Below are 26,763 nucleotides of genomic sequence, written 5' to 3' on the forward strand. Positions count from 1 at the left end.
TGGGAACACCTGTGGTATAAAACGCTGGTTCTGGTACCGGTGCTGATTGCCGTGACAGGGGCCACACCCATGAATATCGCGCGTGACAGAATACATCGTGTTCTACGGTGTCGGCTTTGGCTTGAGCCAGCTAAAGGACAAACTAAAGTCAGCTCCTAAGAAATACACGAACACATAGCACGAGCGTCAGTGGTCTATAGTGGATTGACCATGCTGTACGGAGATTTCTACTGTACCGTTGTGTTTTAGAGTTCTGGATGGGGTAAAATATCGACAAGAACAAATTTGTTTGACCTTGCCGTGGTCGAGCCCGAAGGAGAGCAAGTGCAGCACGGGGACCCCGAGTCTTCGCTGTAGAATAAGCCCATTGACAACAAGCAACACGAACTGGGAGACCCCTAACACGGCCACGTTGCTCACTTTCTCCTTGAGCACCCCGTCATCGTAACCCTCTAGTTGAGGGTAGTAGGCACGATTTGGCATATAAAACAGGATGCAGGTGCACGTAGCTGCGGTAAAAACAATAAAGTGAGTTTTACCACCAATAAAAAAAGCAACCACGACACACAGTAGACTTACCGAAGAGGAAGGGGACGATAAACTTCGTATACAGCACGAGGATGGCGAATTCCGCCGTGAACAGCACTTGCGCCGCCCTCTGGACAAACCGTTGCCGCTCTTTTCCGGATAACCTCCAGACTGTATAGTTGAGATTTCCTGGGCCCATCCGGCTGCTGTTTGAACGTTTCGACGCCTATGAGTGCTCTATCCGACGCCAAATCCGAGAGTCGTAGGACTTGTGGGCGGCCTACTGGCGCGACCTCGGCCGACCGACCGGTGGAGATCTCGTAGCTCCGGGAGAGAGTCCATCGCAGCCCGAGCACTATGTTGGCTTCTTCGATGGAGGATCGCGTGGAAATCCTGGACCAGGCGGAAGTGGAAGTGTACTCATCCAGGTCGACGAGTGCGGGGTAGCACGAATCGTCTGGTTGAGCAGCATCTCGCTGCTACGTCCTACGTGTACAAACAATTTCGCAGAATTCAACGGATTGCTCCGATTGCTACACCACGTGGACAAGCGCAAACTCAAACAGGTGCACATAGTAGGAGATAGTCAACTCGTCTTATGGATGATACGGGAGCGCAGGCGGCCAAAAGCTCGGGTGCTTCAGCCTATTTATGACAGAGCACGGCGCCTAGCAGACTCGGTGCGCGTAGCTTCATGGAGACACCACTACCGTTGCCACAACAAGATGGCAGATTGTCTTGCGAACCTCGCTATCGATTCCAGACGAAGTCAGCAGGATGAACCCATGAATAGGGACCTGGTGGAACGACGATACCCGGGCGTTCTCAGCTTCTTGATGAATGACTACAGGAAATGGGCAGACACGAACACAGGACAAGAAATCCTCATGCCCTCTTCTCTCTAAGCGAAGCCACGGCTTAGCTTATAGGGACATGCACATCTTACATATCAAACCCACTCCTCTTGCTCTTGAGGACGGAAGGGGGATTAGAAGTTCGGCCACAAGGCCAGTAACTCAATACACCTCAACGTTCTTAAAAAAAATAGACCGGTGGAGATCTCGCTGCACTCGTTAATATCTGGATTCTTCAATACTGCCACTACAAAGCTGTATCGACGATTCGAAAGCCGGACGTGAGCCCGGTCGTCTTCCTTATAATCTCAACAGCGATGGCGATAATACTGGCAGATTTTAGCGGTTGTTTAGCGGGTATTTTACGTCGCAGTAGAAACACCCTCTTGGTCATAATTCGGAGGTCCGTCATGGACACCCACGCGAGCACAGCGTCTAATCCGATCGAAATGAAGGTCGTACTCAGCGATTTGGAGTTCTGGATGCAGCTCAAGACGTACATGGCGTTAAACACGTCGAGGTTGAAGATCATGATTTGTGCCATCAATTCGTACTTGTTGCGTAAGAAATAACTGATCCAGTTCTTGCCGATGATCTTGATAACAGGGAGAAGACCGAGGTACATGTTCTGCCCCAGCGGGCCCAAGCGATTGAACCCGTAAAGATAGATCGGCATCGGACAGTTCTGCACGTTGGCGAAGCTGTTCATCTCCTTCCGGAGCTCTGCTCCAACAATCGACCGAATAATATCCCGAAGCTCAGAATCACGACTACCATCGTCGCTAGCATCCCAATCACGAGCGCAAACGGTAGTGGGAAGCCAATGACACCGGCCATCCCTATCATGAACGCAGTAGAGACTGTCGTTGCGACAATCGCGACCACAATGGCTTGCAACGGGGTCATCCCCAGACCAGGGACCGCCACCCGGATCTGCTCCAGCACAGCGCGCATCATCAACGAAGCGGCGACGAGGTCCCTACCCCAGAAGACGGCGTTGCCTCGAGATCCGTCTTCGGTTGGAGCTAGCGGGACACACTCAACTAGAGCGACGATGACAAGACACGGTAGGGGAGAGAAGACAGAGATGAGGAGTGTGCGGGGTGTCGAGGTTGAGGCCAGGTACTTGGCCAGTGCTTGAATCCTCTCGGCTGTGTAGTGGCCGCGGAGTTCGACCTGGAAGCTGGTGAAAAAGCGGTAGAGTCGAAGCCACAAGTGGTGAACCTCGCTCATGGCTCCTGCGCACACTAGCTACCGCTGTGTTGCGGCGGCTACGACAAGTAGCTACGACACTGAAAGAGGCGCCGGTGGTGAGAGCATCATGTTCGGCATCGTCAGTGAAGACCTAGAGTTCATGCAGCTCAAGACCTCGTAACGGATACCGACTCCCGAGAATCCGTTCCAGTCGCTCTCCATAACGCGGGTTTGGATGAGACAAGTGCCATAGCAAACGTCCGCGTCGTGGTCATCCAGTTCACGCTGCTCTTATTGAACGGCTTCATACTTCAACAGAGACTGCGGTGGAGCACAATGGTACGTGAGATGTATTTCAACTATGCAAATTGCCTACTTCTCACCGATCACATCGCCCTAATGTACAGGTAGGAGCAGATTTCAGCTGGAAATTCAGCTGGCTTAGCATTCAACACCCAACTCTAGTGCTGGAAAGTAAATCATACACTTACCCGCGGCTGATGTCTCTCGACAAAGAAGACTATGAAAACCAACATCGTATTATGGCGTGGTTGGGCTGGCATCGTTTCTGGTCATCGCGTTCCGTGGTTTGTAGGGACTGTATTGTACTAGTACGGTTTCTTGGCATAATTCGCAGTTCGAAGAACTGTGTTAGGCGGGCCTAGACAAGTTTGGTGTATTGACAACCGGCAACATTGTTAGCAACATTGATACATAGTATGCCTGAAGCCCGGTACACAGTTTGTATTGTACAGATTCTTGGAGCCCCGCGCTATGGTGGAACCGTCTACGAATGGAGGGATATGCCACCATGCAGAGAAGCTTCGTCGTAGTAGTTGCCGATTCAGCTCACACAAACCTTTCGCCCTTGTAAAGAGCTGCAAACGGAAGTTTAGGCACACTGGTGAAGGTGCTATTCGATGAGAACTCGCTTCAACTTCAAATTGGTTCGTGAGAGTCGATCTGGTGATTCGTTAATTATTTTTTATGCTAGTAGCTTTTTTATAGCACCCGTGGTTCAGGCATACAAGGTACGCTGAGTAATATGTAAGAAAGAGCAGTGTTTGTTGGTGTTGAGCGAAACGTTTCTGAAAAAGTTACGCGTAGTGAAATTTGAGATTTGCGACTTCGCATTGTGTCCCGTTATTCGGAGGCGCCTCGTCGTTATCTCTGACCACTGCACTCTTCCGGAGCAAGTGCTCCTACTTCATGTTAAAATCTTTCAGGTTCACGCAGTTACTCGTTCTGGAGTTGATCAAGTCAGTAACGGCAGCTAGTCCTTCTGGTATTTGGCCCTGTCTCCGAGTCACAATTTTACGCTAGTCAGCATCTAGCTCTACTCTGTTGCTTCGCAGACGTACGAGTGCGCACCTGCTTCCCGTTTTGTTTTTCTTTTCTCGTGGCAACATTCAAGGCTATTTTTATAACCGTGAGATACCGAGACGAGCGCTTGCTCGGTGCAAGCCTCCTTCTTCCATGAACAACGATACATGTTTTCTTTTCGTTGCTTCTAATCATCTACAAATCAGAACGGGCCTCATAGCCCGGGTTCCCTAATGATTCTCAGTCCTCATACTTAGTATTATTCTGACTTTTGTAACTCCCGTCTTAGGTGCCATCATTCGGGAAGTATATTGTTCTGGTCTTCGAAACAATAGCCGCAAAAATAGTTCTCAAGCCGATAGGTACTATTCTATTCAAGTCCCGATTTCACGACTTCAAGGCAACAGTGAGTTCGTCCATAGCAGACACTCGAAGACGTTTACAACGCAGTGGATCGAAGGATAGATGGCTCCGTGCTGGCGCCGGTTGTACAGGTTTTGCTCGAGCTTCCAAGTTGAGCTGCGCGGGAATCATTCCGCCGAGCGGATCGAAAGCCTCAGCAAGTACCTCCACTCAGCGTCAATCCTGCAATCACTTATCTTCTGCATTTTATCCCCGCTGCCATGCCTGCTGCTGGTTGCGCTGGTGGATTGTGTACTGCTGGCTTCACCGCAAGCTCCAATGCCGTGCTCTGGGGACGCAACTACTTGTCTATTGGGATGATGACGCTCGCCCTCATAGGACAGATTCGAGTCGTGGTTCCTGGATTGGGCATGACGTGTATTCAGGCTGCTATGATAGCAATCATGGGAAGTGCTGCCGCTGTCTCGCTGATAGTTGGGATGTCAAGCATGGTTGGTTTCCCTTGGCCGTTCACCCTTGTTGTGGGGGTTCCCGCGTGGATTTTGGTACTTGTTTTCAGCTTCGGCTTCATGTTTGGGAGGAGGTTGCAGCAAGATGACGCACTTCGCAATCAGCTACAGAACTTTATCAACCCTGTAAATGTCCCCGTGAGTTTCATGTACGAGTACCCGATATATATCCACGGGTTCGGGCGTGTGGGGGGTCTAGGCCAGAATTTCTATCTTATCATCCTGGCCGTGATACGGATTGTCGGAAAGAACACGATTAGTTACTTCCTCGATGCTAAGTACGACCTCATGCCACAAATGATGACCTTCAACGTGGACGTGTTCAACTCAATGTACATCTCCATCTCGATCCAGAATTCGAAATCCATCAGTGTCATATTCCTGTCTGTTGCGTTGGATATTTTGTTGGCATGGATAGCCATGACTGACGTGAAAACCCTGATGAAAAGTGTGGTCATACTTCAGCAGAAAATACCCAGTGGTCATCCATTGAAATCTACCTGTTGCCTCGATATTGCCGCGGAGATTATCAGAATGGACGACCATACAAGGGTTCAACTTTCGCAACGGCGTTACGCCTCGGGTTTGGCGGTTTTACGACAACCATACAGTGACGATGATAGTTGTGAAACAACTGGTCCAATAGCTGCGACTGTCGCTGTGTCCTCAGGAAGGCGAATCGTTCCGATGAGTGGAATGCTTGACATTGACGGAAATCGAGGCGTTTGAACCTCCGAGCAATGAACCGAATACGTCCCAACAGAACAGTCTGGGCAAAGCTTTATCGGAAGTTGAACGCCAACAGCTTGCCCAGAGGACGACCCGGGTCCTTTTCACTACCGAATTCGCCATTCTGTGTCTCTACACAACGTGCATCGTCCCGTTCGTTATTGGTACGTTTGTTGTATACGGTAAATTTTTGACTGCTACTTGTACACACGAACACGATAAAAATCGGGCTCAGCTACTTGCACCGCAATTCAGTATTACCTACCGAACCACGACTACTATTTACAGACCAAGGGTTTGGACGACACAAGTGTCATAGCAAAAGCCCGCGTCGTGCTCATCTTAGGTGTGGTCCAGTTCCTGCTGCTGCAAGTGAACGGCTTCACACTGCAACGAAGACTCGGCATCTCCATGTTGCACCTGCTCGGCTTTGTGCTGGACCACGGGATGATTATAGTGCAATCCAATCTGTTCCTGTCGATATTTTACAACATCCAGAACTCACTCGAGCCCAACGGTACGAACACGGTGTAGAACTTGACGAGCACTCAGCCCCCACATTCTAACCAATGATAGCTTTCTGCATATAGGAGCCGACTTGAGCTGGAGATTTAGCTGCCTCAAGCATTCGTCAACCGCCTGGCATGGTTTTTTCGATACGTACGGAAGGTGGGGCTTTGGCCTTCGCGGGTTTTCTTTGGCCAAGTGCTAAGGCGAGATGTAAGACTGAGGACGGAGTTGAGTCACGATTAACGACTCATTGGTACTCACATTCCTGTGCCTGATCTACCCCTGCAGTGCGGCTTCAACCGTTGGCATTGGAGCAAAACATTTATTTTGTTTTGCTTCCTCTGATCATAAGCATCTGGGTCAGTTCTCTTCTGGACAAAAAGTACGGCAGAACGTCATCTTCAACGTGGACGTATTCGACGCCCTATAAATCTCGAGCTGCAGCCAAAACTCCAAGACTCTCGGAGTTATTTCCTCTCAATCACACTGGATGCGGTGCTGTCCACGACTGATGTCGCATTTTTTTTTAGTGGAAAGTGACATCCCTAGAAAGCTATCTCGAAGTTCCATCCCGTTTTGGTGATTCTATCAGAGACTTTCAGACATTTTCTTTTCGTTTTCATTTTGTCTGGTTCATCCATCATATTATCTTTTGAGGAACAAAATTAGTAGCGTGGCCTTGTGGTTTACTGCAACGAATTGTCCACCCTTCACGTGTTGTTGCTCGGGTACGCGAGCGTGTTCCTATCAATACCCCCCCCCCCCAGAATACGAATGCCGTGCTTATTCATGTACTTATCTTTTGTGTTCATGCGTTACATTAGGGGCTGACTTCAGCCAACGATTTAGCTGGCTCAACTCGACACCGTGATATTTGCAGACCTGGTACATGCACAGCCCACCATCACACTAACAATTGACTGACCTCCTTCGACATGAAAGTGAAAGGTTGATATGTGTATAAAGTGATTCATAGTGAACTCAGCAAGAAACGAATCTCCAATTGAGCCACGTTGGAGAACATAGGAAAGAATATTTAGCTAACTAAAGCACCCAGCGAAAGCTAGATATACAGACTAGAATTTATTTTACTGCTGGTTCGTCTCAATAAAACATACTGTGCCCCGAAGCCCCACTTGAGGCGAGAAGGAGATTGTTCAGATACAGATCAGAAACGCAACCAACTTGTCAACGGGTATAAATGTCAGTGGTATTTATACCAAACATACATAGCATACTCCAGCAGACTTGCAGCGCTCACACGTTGACTAGAACCAGGATCACCATGACCATGACGCCATACCGCCGCCCCCTCGCCAGCTCTCTTGCTTCTCTTAGTATATTATGCTTAGTTCCGACTCGAGTCTCGGGTTCACGGGCTATGGCGACGCTGTTCGGGCAGTCCGACTTCCACCACGAAGTGAGTCTGGACAGCAAGTTCTCCCCTCTAGAGTTCCTGGCCACGTTCGACCTCGAACACGGCGGGTGGTTCGAGTTCCAGCTCAACGCCCACTTCTCCCTGGCAACGCTAGAGGAGAGTCAACACCGTGTCCTGCTGTACCTGTTGGCGTGCGACGAATCGGCCAGAGCGTTCCTCGAGCTCCCGTCCGACTCCTCCACGAGCACCAACCGAACCTCGACGCCCTCCTACTGCGCTATGCCCAACCGCACCCTGGACTACTACTGCCAGTCTTTCCCCCTCGAGAACCAGTCGAGCGACATATCCACGTACAAGTCAACAAAGAAGATCATCGGCTTAGCCGACAATGTGACGAGTCAGGCGGAGTACGACGTCGTCACGGCAAGTAACTCCACGAATCTCAGCTTCTACATCGACGCGTGTGAGCTACTTGGAGGTGAGGAGGCTATTCTACGCTCGTGTCTGGAGTATCCCCCACCATCCGACGGGAACTCGTGCTTCTTCTGCTCCAAGAACTACCCCCATTTATCAGAAACCGAAAGCAAACAATGGTCGGAGGAATGTGAAGTTCCACCCGCTGCGAACCAGGTGGTTCTGGGCTCCGTGGCCATGAACTTGTGCACTGAAGACGGCGAGTGTCTGTGGGAGTTTGACAACTTTCTCGTGGGGTTTTACGGCGCCAGTACCGCAGTGTGGACTCTGGCGTGTTTAGTCGGGATGGTGCACATGTACTACGCGCCACAGGGGGCAGTTGTGCCCTTGCACTACAAATTACTGAGCGTTCCATTGACACAACTCGGCTACTCGGCTCTCTCCTTTGCCACAAAGTTTACTGCCGGGTATTTTGCGAGTCCAAAGTTCAATTTGCTGGCGATCGTGACGTTGGTGGCGCAGGCTGTGGCTTTAGCAGTGTCAGCTGAGGTGGCTCTATTCGTCGCTGCGGGGTGGGGGATCACACAGGGAAGTTTGGATCGGATAGATGTGATCCGGATTCGTTGTGTGGCTGTGGAATGGGCTCTGGCTTTCGTGATGCTGAAGCAGCTGGAGGTGGACAACATCGGTATCGCAGTCATCTGGGGCATCTCGTGGTTCTCCATCCTCTTTTTGATCCACTACTACGCCAGTGCGAACCTAAAGATGCTGCGACTGCGCTACCGGATCGGAGAGCAGGTCAACATCGACATGTCGCTGGTCATGTGGAAGGGGACGCTCTTCCTCCACTACAAGCGACTCCAGAAGGGCTTTATCTTCTTCTCCACGGTGGCTTCGCTCACTGGGTCGGACAACCGCTGGCGCATTTGGGAGTGGATTTCAGTGCAAGGCCACGAGGTCCTTATCTTCCTATTCTACGCGGTCTTGGGATACATCTGCAGGTGTCAACAATTCCGCTTCAGTGAGCTGGAAAACCTGGAAATTGCCATTGACGAGGGCAATGAAAGGCAAAATACAGTGGCGGAGAATGCTTCGGGTGACCCTGTGAGCAGCTCGAGTATCATTCCGGTGATTGAGGAGCCCGTACGTAAGAAAGTCGCGACAGCGTTGATACTCAACCCCGACAAAGGGGTACTGCTGGGCACGGCTTACGCGTTTGAAAAGCCCGCGGAGGTGAACGATACGAAGGAGACGCCAGGGGCTAGTTCAAGTTAGTAAGCTTATGAAGAAGAGACGCACTGTTACGCATGCATCAAGGTAATATTTGTTAGCTTACCTACAGCACTTTTTAGTTAACTCACAGCCACCACAGAGGAGGCGCACTGATGTGACTTCAACTTCCCTGAAAATTGTACCTGTACCATCCTGAATGATACGGTTTGCTGTCGTTGCAGCGTATTTATCAGTGTACTGTCGCTAATAGTGTACCTATGGCGACTGGGATCTCATCAAACTGGCTAACCAGAGCATACATTGCACCTACTGCACATGTACAACACGAAGTAGTTACGTAGATTGCGTTGACTACCTAGCTATCGTACCTTAATTTTCACCCAGTGTTATCTACTGTACTTCAGCGATCGCCCACCCAGCCCAGCCCCGACAGCAACCACTGAATCGTTTTAGCTCGCACTTCTGCGTTGTCTCCATCGACGGAGATGAGTCCGGGTCGCCAGAGCACCAACTTTGGACCATAAACAACGGCAGGACTTACGTACACAGTCTATTATCGGTGATATCTTGGAGTTATAGGCAGCCCATCACCCCACAATGTGACGACCTTCCCGCAGGACGGATGTCAACCGCGGGAAATGGCTTTGCTCCGCTGCGCTCCTGCGATAAAAAGATTATCTCACCTGGCGAGAACAGTGCTAGGCTCGCTGGAATGCTCGTCGCTGGGCCGCCTCCGCAAATACCGCGCGGCCCTGCTACGCGGGCACCCGCGTGGGTTTGCTCCGTGGTCCTCTTCTATATCACATTCACCCCCCCCCCCTCGACCCCCATAAAAAAAAGACTGTGTACGTAAGCACTCTCCATAAACAACCTTCTTTGGGACAATGGCAACCTAAAAAAGACGAGAACAACCAAAAGAGCTGGAAAGTGATCGTCAACAACCACTTTTTCGATCACTAGCAACCTGTCCTTTCTACTGCCCTTTCTCCAGGTTCCTGCGCTAAGCCGGGCGCCTGCGAATGGCCGCTAACATGTATATGTACTTGAGCTCAGTATAGCTTTGCCTGGTTCAAATTCAAAATAACTCGCGCGCGTTAAAATGGTCCAGATGCTTCAGAATAACCCGCGCGAGTTAATTTGAATTAAATTACTCGCGAGACATCATAAAGTGAGTTATATTACTACATGTAGAATAGACTCCGGTTGCGCATGCGTATAGGCAGCTATTAGGAGTTGTTATAATGTGGCGTCATGCGAGGTACGGAGCTGATATGAGGCCAATTATACTGTTTTAAATTGAAATGGTACGTACTAGAGTATACTGTACAGTAAAGGGTAATTATACGTGAGCATTTCGGAGTTCAACCCAAGCACGGTTGCCACAAAGCAATCCGTGTGAACAAATGCATACATTTAGTTTGTCTTAGGATGCCAGGCACCGCAATGTATCACACCATACCCAGATTGTCCCTTACATGTGAGTATATGCCGATTGAGTGAGTAAAACATTTTAGTAAGGTTCGCACCAGTTCCTGCCTCTAAGCCACCGGATAGCCGCTTCCCCTGTTATCAGAGATGGTAGTGGTTGTGTATGGTTACGACGCATTGTTTGATTTTATCTGTGTGGAGCATATACAGAACTTGCAGCTCTACTCAGAGATTCGATAATATATAGAGAGTAGTTCGGAAGGTATCACGTATTCTAGCGCCTCATGCTGAACCACCTAAGCGTCCGTTAAACTACTCAGCTAGCGTGGATACCTTGCATGCTAAAGTATGTAATGGGTCTTCTGGCATATTTCAAGTGGCAACGTATAACCCACAAAAATACTCAGGGAAATTTATCAGGCTTAAGAATTTCAGCAAGCCAACCAGCATACTTAAGTATTTTGTTTTGGAAATAAGGTATATAGAGTTCACTTACACTAGTAACGAGTATCCATAGCCATAACGCTCACTGCCTTGATGTTAGTGACAACCAGCACACTGGTCCGCATTGGGGTTTCGAACCACGAACCATTTCGCACTGCATACTTTTAAATAAAGGAGTTAGGACTCAACCAACCTCTCTATAACTACTATTCCTAGGCGCGTTGAGGTGCAACTACAACGTCTGAATTTGGAGCAATATGTATTTGTGCACTACGATGCGAAAATTCGCTGGGAATTGTAGCTATATAGTGACCGACGGGTAAATATTAAAGGCGCACACCCTTGCTGTGAGTGGCATTTGAGCTAACTGTAAGTCGTGTGACTATCCAGTCAAAAACGCTTGCTCTAGTAGTATTTCAATACGAGCTTTCCACAATAACTTCACTAAAACAGACTTATTAGCCCCCTCATGAACGTTATTGCACGTTGTGCAGTTACATCGTAGCCGACGTTATAGATCAAATTTGGAATTTGAATTTGTTGGGCGTTAGACGGCTATCTACCACTACCATTAAGATGCACTGGTGTAGCCTCACCAACAGTCCACATGCCTCGAGGACGCGAGTCTGCGGTAGTGGTCCACGAAATTATAGTCCACAATCTAACTCGCTAAGAATGATGTCTGTTGGTTCATTGCTATTTACTTGTGCAGTTAGTTGACTATAGTCTCTGTACACTCGATGTCCCTCGTTCTTATTCGAATCCAACACTCTCTGGGGTAATGAGCATTGTTGGTACCATTCTTGCTAGTTTTTACAGGATTGAATGTTAACGGTATTTCACCCAGTCACACAGCTTCGTTGAAATATCTAAGCCCATTTTCTCACTTCACCAACCTGATCGTTTAGCAACTTTCGAGCTTGACGCATGTAGCTGTTATGAATCAAACTAACTCGAGCAGTTTTGAATCCACTGCTCATATTAACTCGCGCGAGTTATTTTGAATCCACGACTTCATATTAACTCGCGCGAGTTGTTTTGAATCCACTACTTCGTATTAACTCGCGCGAGTTATTTTGAAGTAGACATTTAATCATTCTTAGAGGTCAATAGGCATGTCGGCACGTGGTTGGCACCCTCCTGTTCGCGGCTCAGCTCGCCGCCACCTGTAGACAATGCCTGCGTCCTTTTGGGATACAGCATTGGTTTTGGTGTTGGTGGACCGTGACACGAACTTGCGATATGCGGTGTAATACACCGCACAGAAAAGCAACCACTTTTAAGTACAGAACCGAGTAGTACAGGATCGGTTCTGTACACAAAAGTGGTTGCTGGTGCCCGTTTGGTGTGGTTGCTGTTGTACAAATCGCAGGTTGTTATCGTCCTTTACTCGACGGAGATGAAGTGGATAGGCAGACCTTCATGGAGTCTTTTGTGTGGTCGTATTTTGCCCCATTTGTACCTTTTTATTAGCTCACACCGTACGTAATGCAGTTGCAGGTTGTGATCCTCAAACGGGGAGCTCCTCTAGGATGGGACTGCAGTATTCGTCACAAATTTCCACGTTCTCTGAGGAGTCTACAGTAAAGACGTTCGCTGTTAATAACAGTAAGACCACCCAGTTCTCTGCCTTCCGGGTACAATGTAAGCTCGCTGCTTTTGTAGGGCTGTTAAGCTTTCGATATAAATTAGGTACCGTAGAGCCACACATTTGTGCATCTTCCATTGTCAACGACAACTACTCTCTACTGAAATGCTGTTTTAAAGAAGAGAGTTTTTGCAATACCACATGGATGGTATATACAAACAAGTATATTTGAAAAGCGGCGATCCCCATTTCTAACGGATCTTCCGAAACAACCGCCGCAAATCCCTTGTCATTCCGATAACACTTGACTTTGCGCGCAAAGATTGTGATGAATTAATCCAGTCTGTGTAATACCAGGTATTGTACAGACGACCCCCTCCGTACATGTAGATATCCCTAGGTGAGGAATACCCGCTCATCAGGAATATATATGGTGACCTACATGTATACAAAGCCAAGTATTTGTCTCCCTCAACCCTCAATGGTTGAAAGGAATGCCAAATCACAATTTATGAATCTTCTGGGGTGCTTAACTATGGTAAGACCGTTTTGTACAGGACTTCTGGAAAAGTCGAGCCTGGACACCAGCTCCTATTGCCCTTGTTTCCTCGTTTTAATGCTTGCATTATCTTTCGGAGCCGGCTCTCAGACCTGCTTCGTCCGTTCGAATACTTTAATGAATGGTACAACCTACGACAGGAATACCCTCATTTAGGAATAAAAAGTGGGGGATTGTGTGTGTACAGTACGAAATATGTACTGTACACACATATTATGTGCAGCACCGCGCTCTTCATCAACAGCCCGCGGGTCGTGGTGCACCCCCAGTTTGCAATTTGCCCTCTGGCACTCACAGTCAAGACTGCACCGCCAGACCCTCAGTCTTAGTAACCAAAGCATGCGTCTTAGCTATTTCCTGCTCGCGACTGTGGTGGCCCTCGCCGCCACTCCCGTCTCGGCGGCCTCCGATCTGACCACGACGGACTCGGGCAAGCGATTCCTGCGCAGCACCGAGTCGAACCAAGAGACGGAAGCCTTGGACTCGGCGGATGAAGAACGACGGGTCAACCCGTTTCCCAACCTCAAGCTCAAGATTCCAGAGATAAAACTCGACAAGCTCAAGGTTCCATTTACGAAGAAGGCCCCTGTGACCGCCTACTCGCACCCGCTGCTCCGTCCGCTGGACGAGGTCCTGGCTTCGATTAAGCCGCCTCAGCTCAACAAGATGGGTCAGAACCTGCAGAGACAAATGGACGAGAACATCATCGCCAAGAGCTTCGTCAACCAGTTCATCGACGAGCAGTGGCCGCTGCAAACCCTCAAGCAGAACATGGGCATCACCAGGAAAACGCCCAAGGACTCGGAGCAGTACCTCGCGTACATCCTGCTGATACAGGTCCGGTCTTACAACAACGTCCAGGCCAAGACCGGGTGGGCCACCAAGTCCCTAAAATGGAAACGCTCGGTGGACAAGGTGGTGCCGACCCTCAAAGCCGAGGACGCGCGCAAGTTTGGCAAGGATCTCCAGGCCAAGCTCGAAAGCAACCCGCTCGCCAAGGCCTTCGCGGAGCAGCACAGAGGCCAGGACTGGAGCATGCCGCTGCTCGTCAAGCAGCTCGGCATCACGACAGAAACGCCCAAGTACGCGGACGAGTACGTGGCCTTGTGGCTGCTACGTGACGTCCAGGCATGGAACAAGGTCGGCAAGTTTAAGATTTAATGAGCTTATAAAACGTTTCCATTTTTCAAGCAAACTCTTTACAACTCTCAACATCTTCTTGTTGTTATCTGTTTACACGCCTGGAGAACTGCGGGACCGAGGTGAGAACGGAAAAGAATGTCTATTCCTTGGCGTACTTCTCCAGTCCGGAAAAGAATTAACAGTTAGTTTTTTTCATAAAAAACCTCAAACCATCTTGATGTATGATTGGTCGAAGTACCTAGCTATGCCTCTATGTACCACACTTCATTGGACAAAACTCTAACATCAGTGATTTGTATGCAAAAATCCTCCAACACGATTGGCTGTTTTTCTGGCCTTGGAATATTCAACTTTTTACGACATTATATCACAGGAATAAGCTCTCTTTCCGCTTTCTCATGTGTATTTCCAAGTTCTAATCTGATCATTTTTGATGGCGCAGCGAATTTAAACCTCACACCTCTGGAAACGGATTGTTTAAACGGCCCGATAACTACCTTACCGCGAGGCACTCCTTTTCTGCCATTTATCTTAGATTTGTATGAAAACCCTAGTGGTGCCTCAAATTTCGAGAAGTAATGCGCCTCAAAACTCCGGATTGTAGCAAAGAGGCATAAGTGCCTCAACTAGAGCACCCTGAGTATCACCTCCCTTTTACAGTACATGACCAAGCAGGTATGAGCTTCGCATTTGTCTAAGACGTCGGGAAGCGACTCAAGCAACGCAGTAGCGCCAGAAGCTGGGGTAGACGACGCGCGCGACGCGCTCTGCTGCCAGTAGATGGTCCAAACAGCAAACTTAAGTAGTCTTAACGAGTCTGGTCAGGACGACGAAGGCGCACAAACCGGGGGTCTAGACGAAGACGTACATGTATTTAGTTGCCGACATGCTTATTGTGGCATCGACCCAAATAGAGGTCGCTTCCCCTGCAGCAAATTATACAGTGCACAAAAGGTACCTAACATATGGTGTCGGAAGTGGCGGTATATTCTGTACAGTTTCCACCATCATCATATGCACAAATGGACAAAGGACAAATCAAAATTGTAGGGATTTGCTGCGGCTGCTTCCTCCGAAACAACCGGAGGAAGCTTTGAACAGAGGGATTCACGCTTGCCACGCTTGTCTCTGCCGGTTCAACCCTTTCGGTACAGACAATCCCCTTTGTAGTGGTACGATCCCGAATAGCGAGACCCTCTCGTTCTATCCCAATGACCGACATCCTCTAACCTCCGCGTATCATCCCTCCTCGTGCTATACAGCCGTAGATAATATACTTTTCAGCGCAGCAATGACCACTTATCTAATGTTTTGACCATGTATCGAGTGCATTGAGTGCAATACAACTCACGAAGTGCCAAAATGGCGGCATTACCGGTATCACTACCTTGAACGATAACGTACCGCCAATATGGTACATATTTAGATAGTGATGCCTCTGCATAGTGATAAAAAGTGGTCTTATCACTACATGTACTGTATTACAATACAAGCCTTACCGGCAAGAGAGTGATCAGGATAGTCACAGCAAACGCCTACGGGCACTAATAAGGTATTAGTACAATGTAATAACCCTTCAACGGCCCGTTCCACAGCGGCGGCGTCTCGGCAGCCTCCAGTCCCATCCAAAAGGGACTCCCCCATCCAAAAGGGACTCCCCCATCCAAAAGGGACTCCCCCATCCAAAAGGGACTCCCCCATCCAAAAGGGACGCCCCCACCTCATGGACTCCCATCTGCTGTGCCTGCAGTACACACAGCTGTACATAACTACCTCAATAACTGTTTTTATACAATAATGCTGTTGAAGTACCAGCCCCCACTCGGCTCGTCGCATGAATCCCAGTCGGGTGCAGCAACAAGTGCCGAAGTAATCGATAAGAACCGTCGAAATGCTTCATATGTGCATCCAGTGGCTACTCTACGATGTGTTGTTTCATGCCCAAGTGTCCTCGCGCCTGCCTTTAATGACAGCTAGCCCACGCACTGGCGAGAGGACTCGGTGCATGTGCTTGGTGGCGATTCAAAAATGACGGGTGGTCTGCAGATAAAGTCCTCCGGAATTTACTTGGACAAGGCCAGCACACGTTTTGAAAGTCACAAGCCCAAATCGTGCCTTAGCCAAAATCCCTAGCCCGCACTGTAGCAGCTTATGCATCCTCGAGCCAATCTCCGTGGACGCAACGCAGCGAAAACAAAACAAATACTAGCAGTCCCCACTCTGCTATTTGCCCTCCAGCACTCAAGTCAAGACCGCCAAATCCGAGCCAATGCGTCTGAGTTGGATCCTTCTCGCCGCTGCAGTGGCCCTCGCCGCGACTCCGGTTTCGGGTGCCTCCGATCTCTCCTTGACCGAATCGGTCCAGAGTGGCAAGCGATTCTTTCGCAGCACCGAGTCGAACAACAAGCACCAGCAAGATACGGAATTGGACTTGACGGGTGAAGAGCGGGGTCCCGATGTTGTTAAGCCGCTTTTAAAACTAAAGGTCCCAGCGAAACCGCTTCTAACGATCGAGATTCCGAAGGTGAAGGCCTCAGTGAAGGCCCCACAGCTGTCGATATACCGTGTTGCCGAAGATATGATGGGTCCTCTCACGCCTGAAAAGCTCAACACCGTTCGGTTGTTCATCGAGAAACAAGTGAAGAATAACCAAGTCGCCAAAAAAATCGTCCAGGAGTTCGTCAATGAAAAATGGACCCCGTCTATGCTCAGAAAAAATTTGGGCATCACTAGGGGGACTCCCAAGACCTCGGAGGAGTACCAAGCGTACATTGCGTTGGTTCAGGTCCGGTCCTACAACACCGTCCAGCGAAAGACTGGGGTGGCGTTGTCCCTCCCGTGGAAACCCCAGGTTAAGACGTTGTGAGAAGCCTCAGCCCCAAGGCGCGTTCAAGTTCGGAAGAGATCTTGAGGCCAAGCTCCAGAAGAACCCGCTGGCGAGACGTTTTGGGGAGCAGCACAAAGGACAGGACTGGACTATGCCGCTGCTTCGCAAGAAGCTGGGGCATCACGACCGAATCGACCAATTATGCGGATGAGTACGTGACCTTGTGGCTGTTGCAGGATGTGCAGACAGGGAACAAGCTCGGCGTGTTTAAGAATGGATGAGCTTTTTTACGTTTCCATTTTCAATCAAACTCTTTGACAATACCCGGTGCATTTTTGGGTATTGCTTTCCACAAAGTGAAGATTTGTCCGGGATGATACGATCGGGGGGACACTTCTCGGTGTGGATTTCGTAGATCTGACTGAATCACTGGAAGGATTAGTGGTACAGGCCCGTCAGAACACGCGAGGGCACGCGAAATTAATTGTACGTTGTTATGGTGGCAATTTCACGTTCCTTCTTACTAAGATGACTACAATTGGCACTTTCGGCCACTAACAAGATGACGCGTTAGTTGCTAAGGAATATTCGTCATATTCAGTGACGATGACGTCTCTGTATACAGAAGTAGTTGACCGCAGCCGCGATATTTTATTTGAATAAGCGTGGTTAACGCTGTTTTCTCCTGTTGGTGAGCTACCGCGCGGATTTAGAATACGATAAATTGTTTAATCTTAAGCTTAGTGCTTGTCGAACCTAACCGGTTGATTGGAAAGACATCTTTCGTTAGTGATCGACACGTCTTTTGCCTACGCAGCACAGCAAACCGCTGGAATGTACCTTGACTGGCAGCACGGTATCCTTCCTACACTTGCAATGGCCTTTCAACTTTAGCTTTCGTCATCACTTTGGAGACTCTGTTATACTGGTACCTGACCAAAGGTTGGGATATTACGCTTCGAAAACTTGATTTTCGTGAATCCAGCAGGATTCGAGTCGTTGTTGTGTCTTGGGTGGCAATGTTCATCGCAGTGAGTGAGTTGTGGGTTGATCACCTCGCTCTTGTCATCGTATCGAGTTTGCTGTGGACCGGGATTATTACCTTGGCCAACCGCTGGACATGAGGCATGCGCAACGGCGCGATTAGACATGGCGCCATCCAAAGCGAAGAAGCAGATTTTCCGCGAGTTTCGATGGATTTTGTGGGGGTACATGGGAGTTTCCCCGCTTGCGTCGCTTATTCAGGCGAATATCGATGGGAACGACTTCGTGTACCTTTTTCCGGCTATCTTCACCTTCCAAGCGCTCACTTATTGCCTTTTCGTGTGTTTGTATTATCTTTTCCGCTGTCGTCGGTTTGTTTTTTCGGGTCGTTCTCTTACGTGGACTTTGATTCGGAAGCGCGTGAAGCGATTGACGCTCAGAAGAGGAGCAACTTGCCATTCAGAGGACGTATCGCAAGGTCACGTCCGTCGCAATCATCAAGACGGACAAGAAAATACTGCTCGGAATACAGTTGGGTCAAATCATTACCGAGTTAATACCAATTAATACCTTCCTATTAACGGTAATACCTTTTGTGTAAAGTTGGTGTGTCAGGACTACTTTAGCTAAAAAAACAAGAACGAGATGAGGATAGCACCAATGCGCTCATCATACCTTCCTAGTGGTAAGAAGACACTAGGTGAGAACAAGCATGAAGTCATATTATTGTGAAGAAGCGCATTCTTCCGGACTCTGAGCGGAGTTTTGACTGCACACAAAAAGACAGTTTATCGTACTCAATCTTTACATAATGGTATTACCAATCGGTATTAGATAGCTAAAAATCCTAATACCAGTTATTAGTAGTTATTAACTTGGTAATAAACAACACTACCTCGGAACTAACTACAAAGTACTGCTATCAGGAGAAGGTGTCGCTTGGACGAGAGCGCAAATGCCTGTCGGATGAAAAACGGTGTCCTTTTGGCATTGCGACCGCTATGGTTCCAGCTGAAGCAGGTGAGGTGGACGCCATTATACCAGTGAATGTGTAAACCAGGGGTCGGACAGTACAGTATGAAATTGTATTGCGAGGCCAAAGCTGCAGTAGTGATAACGGCAATATGAGGGCAACCAATAATAATAATTGGTACAATTTAAGTATATTGTACAATTCGTGACATGAGCTATTAATTGCCAAAATGTGACAGGAAGGCCGCAAACTTCACGCGAACTTTACGCAAACGTCCCATGACTGATATCGAACTATTACTGAGGTGTCAGGCCAACCTATACAGTGAGAAAATACAGGTGGAGGCTGATGACGATTACAATAGCCCTGTACTGTTTCCAGGACGGTTTTGGGAAGTGAAGCTGTCCGACAAAGCGCTATTGAGTATACACCGCTTGCTCCACAAAAGCCTCGCAACCCAAGGCTGTGTCATCGACCCGAAAAATAGAGATTATAATAGTTTATTATAGCATTTTCATCATTTATGAACGCCCAACCCCAGAATTCATAGTATTTGATATTGTATTGCTATTATTGGGGCAATATCATATTGTATTGGTTTCATGAACTTCCAATAATAAATAATTGTAGTGGGACAATACCATAATAATTTTTTGCTATTATTTTTCCGACCCCTGGTGTAAACTCACTCACCTCTTCGTCTGGCATAGTTAGAGCAGGAAGCTCCAAGATGAAGATCAGCACCCCTTGTGAAGCCAGCTATAATGCCAGCGCCTCATTTTACTGTACATGTAGAGCCATGATCGCAAAGCTGTGGAAAATGTATGTGATGGAGTTGAGTAGCAGCCTCGATGTTCCGACAAAGGAATTCTCAGTTCACAGTTGCAAGACTAGCTCTCCGTTTCGGCCGCAAAGCGCTGATTTACCATAAACTGGAATCGATTGACTCATAAGATAAGATAAGAAGACGTACAAGATAAGAAGACTTGGTTTTACGTCCAGCTAAAAAATGGTCATCCAAGAGGTTCAAGTTTATCCTTTCGCTATCCATTCTACGATCTACCTTGCTTCCCAGAGCTGCACACACGTAAGCAGTAGCGACACACTCGCTTCACAGCGCAGCAAACGGTTAGCCCAGACGTTCCTCATTCTCTGGTGTGCCTTCGTCAAGTTGACTCTATCAGCGTCGACCAAAGACAATGTTGCAGCTCCCGAAATTCCACTAACAGTGGCCACTCTCTTCGCTCCGTCCAAGTTCCACCACCACGCGTACCTGGACAGCAGCACGTCCTTCTCTTCGTTGGAATTCCTGGCAGATTATGAGTTCGGGCGCAACGGAACCTTCGAAGTCTCATTCGATTTCAGCCTCACGTTGAACAGCGGCAGCGACGGCGTCGCCGGTCGTGTGCTGTTCTACTTGCTCGTGTGTGATGAACTTGCCACTGAAGCGATCGCGGACATTACGGTGCTTTACACGCCTCCAATAATCTACACAACCGGTAAGCCTGCTCAAACGATCATCATCGATGTCAATGCGGAGGGAACGCACCCCGATATGCACTGCGCCATGCCCAACCGCACGCTCGACTACTACTGCAAGTCATACCCATCAGTCCCTCACCAACGAAACCTATCAGTCAACCAAGACAATCTCGGGTTTAGTCGACAATATTTCGAGTCAGACGGAGTTTTCCAGGGTCAGGGGCTACAGCTCCAACAGTTTAACCTTCTACATCGACGCGTGCGAACTGCTAGGCGCAAACCAGAGCATTCTACGATCGTGTATGGAGTACCTGCCACCGGCGGCAGATAGTTATTTTCTCGCTACTGGGAAGAAAACCCCTTGCTTCTTCTGCCCAGAGAACTACCCGAATCGGTCGGAGGCGGAGAACGAAAGATGGTCGAGAGACTGTATCATGTCTCCCTATAAGCCCGATGTTAAGGGCACAGTGTCGATGAACCTGTGCACCACAACGGGGGAATGTTTCCGACAACCAAATAGCTGGCTTGCATGGTACTATTTCGCGATGATCATACTGTGGAGTATCCTGGGTGGTAGATTTTTAAATGGGTCTTATGCAGAACAAGTCTACTTTTTCTATGATCTCGTGATTGGATCACATTCGCCATCGGAAGACGCAAAAGGCTACATTACGAAAGTTGTCGAGCCTCAGCGCAGTGGCTGCCATGGCGCTGGCAAGCATCCCCGAGAAGCCAGCTTCTCGGTGATGTCGAGCCTTCCAGACCTAACGGTCCAGCACGTCATGCAGTGAGCTCCCTCCCCACCTGCCGGCAACCCCAGCGAGCTTTGTGAGCTGGGGGATGCAGATGCAGCAGCAGCAGCCTGCGGTGCGCCTACGGAAAGCTCGCACGACCTCCGCAGACTTGCCATCGGAGAAGTCGCCGTTGGGCACGAGACGGCGGTTGCGTTTCAAGGAGAAGGAGGACGCGGGCACGCTCGCTGTGCATTGCCGACGACGACGACTGGCCGCGCCTCTTGTGATCAAGAGCTCTACGCGCGGCGGAGCGCATCTCGAGGTGCTGATGCCACCCGATCCTGTGGGCGATGCCAGCGCTGTGATGGGGTACATGCTACGAGACCCTCGGAAAGACAACGACAAGAGCATGCTGCTATCGTGGTATGGCGTGCTGCCTGGACACCTCAAGAACACTGAACGTAAGTGTGCTCCGAATTCGCCATCGTTCTTGATCAAACGTGTGACTAACTGGGAAAACGTCATGTCTGAATTCCCCTGTCTTGCTTTTAGGCGCTGAGGACACGAAGCACACCGATGGCATCCTTTTCCCGCCGCGCGGACTTGATCAGATGAGCACCGGCCCGCTGACTCTCTGACAGAACGTGTACCTGAAGGACTACGTGCTCGACATTGTGCTGACCAAGTCCAAGCACGAGAATCCCAAGCGTACGACGGTCGTGGAGCTGGAGGCGCCAGGCTTCCGTCACCGCCGTGGACCTGGACGGCACCGCAGCCTCACAAAATACGCTGACCAGGGCTAGATCTCGGTCCACACTTGCCGCGGGCTCTCGGTCGTGCCGCGCTCGCCACTTTTCCCATGCAAGTTGCCTGACTCAAAGAGTAAGACTTGGAAGCGCTAGGACGGTAGGTACTGCAGGCGAGACAGACAGACAGACCATTAGGAACGGAGTCAAGTCTGCGTACTGCGTAGTTTTCATGTCGATTCGAATACAATTGCTTCGAACACTGTATTGCTGCGAGGTTCTACAATGTGTTATGCGTCCTTGACATTACTGGCACAGCTTCCTCAGCAACGTTGCGCACTTCGGCTACGGTACTTTACTACGCCCCAAGCAAAGCAACTGGGTATCCCAGTTACTGGGTAACACCTATTGGTGCCTTGTGGACTTTGTGTTGTTTCCCACAATTTTCTTTTTTAGTAGTACATCTTACCAACGTAGAAGAATGTCCAGCACATGTAAGGTTACCGCTAGTGCGTTTTGCTGTGGGTAGAAACTCGGAAGAGATAGATGCAGATACCGGTACATGCACGAACTTACAGTTAGAAATTACTAGCAGTGATAGTGATACATCGGAGAATGATACTGCACAATGTCTGCTCATTCGAGTAACCAGTCATATAGACCACCTTTATCTGCAACATACTTAGTAGGACACATATCTAGGTAGTTGAACGGAGCATGGAGATGGATCGTTGTGCCATGTTCCACTGCTGTGGTTGTTTGGTTCAGGTCTACGGATTCGGTCTCATAATCAGCATGTTCAAATCCTAAACCTGATCTGCATAAGAACCAAAATAAAGGCAACCTCCTGGGTTTGGTCTGGATGATGCAAATGGTTTGTGCTCCCCCTGGTACAGTGCTGAACTTACATCGCAAGATTGCTCTTGTCCTGGCCGTGAACGTGATGTACGAATCTGTTGCCTACGCTGCACAGAAGACCGCTGGGATGTACATTAACTGGCAGCGAAACATCCTTCCTACGGCCGCGTTGGCTATTCAAGTTCCAGCGTACGTGATCACCATCGAGACTCTGATGTACTCGGCCAGAGGTTGGGGCACCACGTTTTGCAGGCTTAGCTTTTGCGAGTCTGGGTGGATACGAGTGATCGTAGTTACTTGGGTAGCAATGTTTATCGCTCTGGGAGAGTTACAGCTTGGAGGTCTCCCTCTTGCCATCGTCACGGGGTTGTTGTGGGTCGGGATTATTGCCATGACGTACTTGTGGACGGATGATAATTTCTCCATTTACCCTGAGTACGCGATGTATGCGCGGCAGCTTGGGTTTCCTGAATCGCCATTCGTATCAAAAAGGGAGCTCTTTAGAGAGTTTCGATGGATCTTATGGACGTACGCGGGATTCAGCCTCGTCGGGTCACTTGTGGAATGGGGAACAGGCAACTTTGAGTACCTACCGCTTTCCGGGCACCAACTCCTTCCAGCTGCTCAACTTTCTCCTCTTTTCGTGGTTGTCTTACTTGCTCCACTGTCGCCAAGGCTATTCGTCCCCTGAGGTGTTTGAGGCAATTGCAGGTGGAATCCTGGCTGAGAAACACCGAGTTGTTATCGACGTGTACCCCACTAGCCCTACAATCGGAGGCTTCGCCGTTTACAGCAACATAGTGAGGCTTGGGCTTGATCCCGCCGAGTTCGGACTTGGATTCTACAACTCTAAATCTACTCCCAAGTCCCAGGAAAGATATCCTCATTCGTACCAGTAAATGGCCGGCGTAGCAAACACGCAGATCCCTTCGTCAGCGTCAGGCACCGCTAGAGCTCAGCCACCCGCTCCAAGTTGAAGAAACCACATACATCAGTTGCAGACGAAACTACCGGTAGGTGGGGGGGTGAGCGATCGATTACAAGCTCGTGCCCACAAGAACTGCAGGCGCTGGAGTTGCCAGAGCTGTCGGCGCCGACGCTCCTCATGAGAAGGTTGTTAAACGTTAAACGAAGCATCTCACTGAAAAAGGAATACATGTAGGACACGAGGTTTGTCGCTCAGCCTTGGCAGCCGTTTTTTCTTAGTCAGCGTAACGCCACCTTGAATTGACGATCCAATGCAGCGAGCTGTCGGTCTCGGCGTGGAGATTAGCCTCGCATTGATATCCCAGCGAGACAGGACATCAAGCTGAGTGTGCCATGCAGAATTCTGCCTCCGCTGCGGTGTGTTGAGCACCTGCATGTACTTACTTTGGGCTCCAGAGGCGTGAGTCTGCCTGACTCACGGACTCCAGAGTCTGGAGCTCACTTCAACATCTTATTCTTCGATTATCATTTCGGTGGTCGTCACCTCGGCCTGCATTGCACGGTCGTCTCACACTGCATGTAACTCGCTCGCTGCAGTGTGCCCCCCCCCCCCCCCAGTCGCTACGCTCTTGAGGCGACTGAGGCGCGCAACATCTGCGGGCCGCAGACTGTGGCCACCTTGGTGCTGTTTCGGGGTTGTGGGCACACAGCACGCCAGCCGGCCGGCCGGCTTACAATCGCCATGGCTGCAGCTATTTCGACTAAGCCGATGTAGCGCGTTAGTCGAAATGCGTCGCATAACGTGAACGCTGCCCAGCCAGGTTCATCTCCAAAGCAAGATTTCCGCGCCGCTATGAACGCCGTGGCCCTGGAAATCCCTCAGGCGAAAGCCCGCCACAGGCCGGCGACCAGGCCCACGGGCGCCCACAGCGAAGAGTCCAGTTCGAGATGTGCCGGCGCGATGCGCGGGCGGGCGGGCGGGCAGCGAAGGTTCAAGACCACCACAGAAAGAGCGAAGGGGGCAGCAGCGAGATCGAGAGAGGTCACATCGGACTCGCCCAGGAAGAGTTCGTTGGCGGACGAGGCGAGCGCTGGATTTTTCGGCCGAGCGAGCCCAGGTCGCAGCGAGTTGCAGCCAGCCAGCCAGCGACCGAGTTGCAGCCGAAGCCTGATATCGCGACGCGACGAAGAAATCAGGTTGCGTGCGCTCAGTCGAATCGGTGCAGCGACGGGATCTGGTCCCGGTCCGGGTTGAAGCTGCTGGAAGCTCGCAGAAGGCCGGTGCAAGCGAGCAGGACGGCGGCCAAGCGCCCTCCACGCTAGCGAGCACTTATTGTGCGTGGTGGCCGCCCTCGCTGCCTGCGCGTTTTGGCGGTGCTGCGCTCGCTCGCCGCCATCGGCCATGGGATATCATCGGCCCAGATCCGCCATCACGTCCATCTCACGGCGACCGGCTCCGGGTCGCCCGGCTTCTAAAGTACAGCCTATCCAGTATCGCAGGGACCCACTGTCCATGCAGGTCTTCTTCCGATACAAATCGGAGTCCGAAGCGGACCCAGCAGCGATGCTTACTCGCAGTGCATGCGTTGCCGCGGACAAACCATTCGACAGTGGGATCCGCGAGCCGTGGGATCCGCTCCTTCGAGCAAGCGGGCGTGGCCGGGCCGCTCTGATACAGAGACGACCGACTTGCACGGCTCCAATCCGCAACTCGTCTCGCCTCGGCCAGAACCAATCGCTCATTGAGCCCCGAGGACAGAGCCCCCAGGCCCCAAAGGATGGAGCGCCTGCTGAACGACGACCCCGCGCCCGACGCCGACGAGGCCGCCGCCGTCAAGAGCGAGCCGCAGCCGCAGCCGCTGCCCCACCTGGCCGCGCAGCTCGCGGCCAGCGCCGCCAGCCCCAGCAGCTCGGCCGCCAGCCTCGGGCTGCACATGCTCTCGGTGTCCGCGGCGGCTCCCGCGCCGGTGGCCGTCCCAGCGCCGCCGCGCCTGCCGCCCATCAGCCTGCTCACGGCCGCGGCCGCTGCGCTGCAGCCGATGCAGTGCCACCCCTTGCAGGCCCCCGCGCCGCAGCTCCGGCCCGTGCTGACCACGCCGCTACAGGCCGCTGCTATTGCTGCTGGCCCCTTGACGGCCACGTCGCAGCCTCCTCCGCCGTCGGCCGCTTCCGGCGAGAGGGGCGCCCCCGTCGACGACATGCTGTGCCGCTACCGCAACAAGAAGTGCGGCTACCCGCGCGCCATCAAGCGCAACGGCGAGCGCCACAACCTGTGCGAGCGCCACCGCGCCAAGGCCAACCAGAACCAGCGCAAGCTCGAGAGCAAGCGGCGCACGCAGAAGCGCATGCTGCAGCAGCGCGTGGCGGCCGTGGACCGCGTCGTCAAGGCCAAGAAGGTCGCTGCGTCGGTCGAGACGGACGTCGCCTTCACGATCTACGGCGGCGCCGTCGCATGAGGAGATCAACGGAGGGTGATCGAGAGAGAGGGAAGGGGACGATTGAAGTGCTGAAGAACTCTGAAGTGGAGGGGAGGGCCGAGCCTCCCCACGTAGTTACGAAATGCAGAAGTGTGCTATAATTTATGAATGATGTCGGGGAATTGACACCAGCAACCATTGAGAGATCCATGGGCTTCATGAGCTCGGGTTGGCCGGAGAAGAAAAATCCAGTCTCGAGCTCCTTGTCCTCGCCTCCTCCCATCGCGTGGCCTTGAACCTTCGCTGCGCCGCGCATCGCGCCGGCACACCTCGAACTGGACTCTTCGCTGTAGACGGCGGCGGCAGCAGCGGGCTTTATTCACTGGGCACTCCGGTGCAATGGGTCACCGTCTTGCCAATGGTGCTCATGGTGGCGGAGAACTCTTGCCGCGGCTGGGGACGCATGCTCGACTAACCTGCAGGCTGTAGCTTAGTTCTTGAAGTTTAAGCTAGTCGAAAAACGCTGTTGTTGCAGCACGATTGTAAGCGCGGTCGGGTGACGTGCCTTTTGCCTTGTCAGGAATGCCCTGCAGCTTGAAGTCGCTGATATTACCATGT

At 50.7% G+C, this 26,763-nt stretch overlaps 8 protein-coding genes across 8 annotated transcripts; 7 read left to right on the top strand and 1 right to left on the bottom strand.

Annotated features, from left to right (window-relative positions):
- Nucleotides 1-194: 194 nt before the first annotated feature.
- Nucleotides 195-2,615, bottom strand: PHYSODRAFT_328148 (hypothetical protein; the record flags this gene model as incomplete). Its single annotated transcript, XM_009524399.1, has 6 exons — nt 195-227; nt 295-509; nt 580-658; nt 1,275-1,372; nt 1,749-2,164; nt 2,233-2,615. The coding sequence occupies 6 exons, from the start codon at nt 2,613-2,615 to the stop codon at nt 195-197; spliced, it is 1,224 nt and encodes a 407-aa protein (XP_009522694.1).
- A 2,090-nt stretch (nt 2,616-4,705) lies between these two features.
- Nucleotides 4,706-6,881, top strand: PHYSODRAFT_491142 (hypothetical protein; the record flags this gene model as incomplete). Its single annotated transcript, XM_009524400.1, has 4 exons — nt 4,706-5,381; nt 5,563-5,664; nt 5,736-6,017; nt 6,835-6,881. The coding sequence occupies 4 exons, from the start codon at nt 4,706-4,708 to the stop codon at nt 6,879-6,881; spliced, it is 1,107 nt and encodes a 368-aa protein (XP_009522695.1).
- Nucleotides 6,882-7,301: 420 nt separating this feature from the next.
- PHYSODRAFT_496804 (hypothetical protein) lies at nt 7,302-8,570 on the top strand (the record flags this gene model as incomplete). The annotated part of the gene is made up of 1 exon (XM_009524401.1): nt 7,302-8,570. A coding segment is annotated over one exon (1,269 nt), but the record flags the coding sequence as incomplete, so codon positions are not given.
- Nucleotides 8,571-8,624: 54 nt separating this feature from the next.
- Nucleotides 8,625-8,936, top strand: PHYSODRAFT_452057 (hypothetical protein; the record flags this gene model as incomplete). The annotated part of the gene is made up of 1 exon (XM_009524402.1): nt 8,625-8,936. A coding segment is annotated over one exon (312 nt), but the record flags the coding sequence as incomplete, so codon positions are not given.
- A 4,457-nt stretch (nt 8,937-13,393) lies between these two features.
- Nucleotides 13,394-14,215, top strand: Avh1b-105 (Avr1b-1 avirulence-like protein; the record flags this gene model as incomplete). Its single annotated transcript, XM_009524403.1, has 1 exon — nt 13,394-14,215. The coding sequence occupies one exon, from the start codon at nt 13,394-13,396 to the stop codon at nt 14,213-14,215; it is 822 nt and encodes a 273-aa protein (XP_009522698.1).
- A 2,251-nt stretch (nt 14,216-16,466) lies between these two features.
- Nucleotides 16,467-17,063, top strand: PHYSODRAFT_298302 (hypothetical protein; the record flags this gene model as incomplete). The annotated part of the gene is made up of 1 exon (XM_009524404.1): nt 16,467-17,063. The coding sequence occupies one exon, from the start codon at nt 16,467-16,469 to the stop codon at nt 17,061-17,063; it is 597 nt and encodes a 198-aa protein (XP_009522699.1).
- A 3,450-nt stretch (nt 17,064-20,513) lies between these two features.
- On the top strand, nt 20,514-23,492 carry PHYSODRAFT_491635 (hypothetical protein; the record flags this gene model as incomplete). Its single annotated transcript, XM_009524405.1, has 2 exons — nt 20,514-21,024; nt 22,783-23,492. 2 exons carry the CDS (start codon nt 20,514-20,516, stop codon nt 23,490-23,492), a joined length of 1,221 nt encoding a protein of 406 aa, XP_009522700.1.
- Nucleotides 23,493-25,767: 2,275 nt separating this feature from the next.
- Nucleotides 25,768-26,184, top strand: PHYSODRAFT_496541 (hypothetical protein; the record flags this gene model as incomplete). Its single annotated transcript, XM_009524406.1, has 1 exon — nt 25,768-26,184. One exon carries the CDS (start codon nt 25,768-25,770, stop codon nt 26,182-26,184), a length of 417 nt encoding a protein of 138 aa, XP_009522701.1.
- Between the last annotated feature and the right edge of the window lie 579 nt (nt 26,185-26,763).

This window comes from Phytophthora sojae, assembly GCF_000149755.1.
Source record: "Phytophthora sojae unplaced genomic scaffold PHYSOscaffold_3, whole genome shotgun sequence".
Taxonomy (NCBI): Eukaryota; Oomycota; class Peronosporomycetes; order Peronosporales; family Peronosporaceae; genus Phytophthora; species Phytophthora sojae.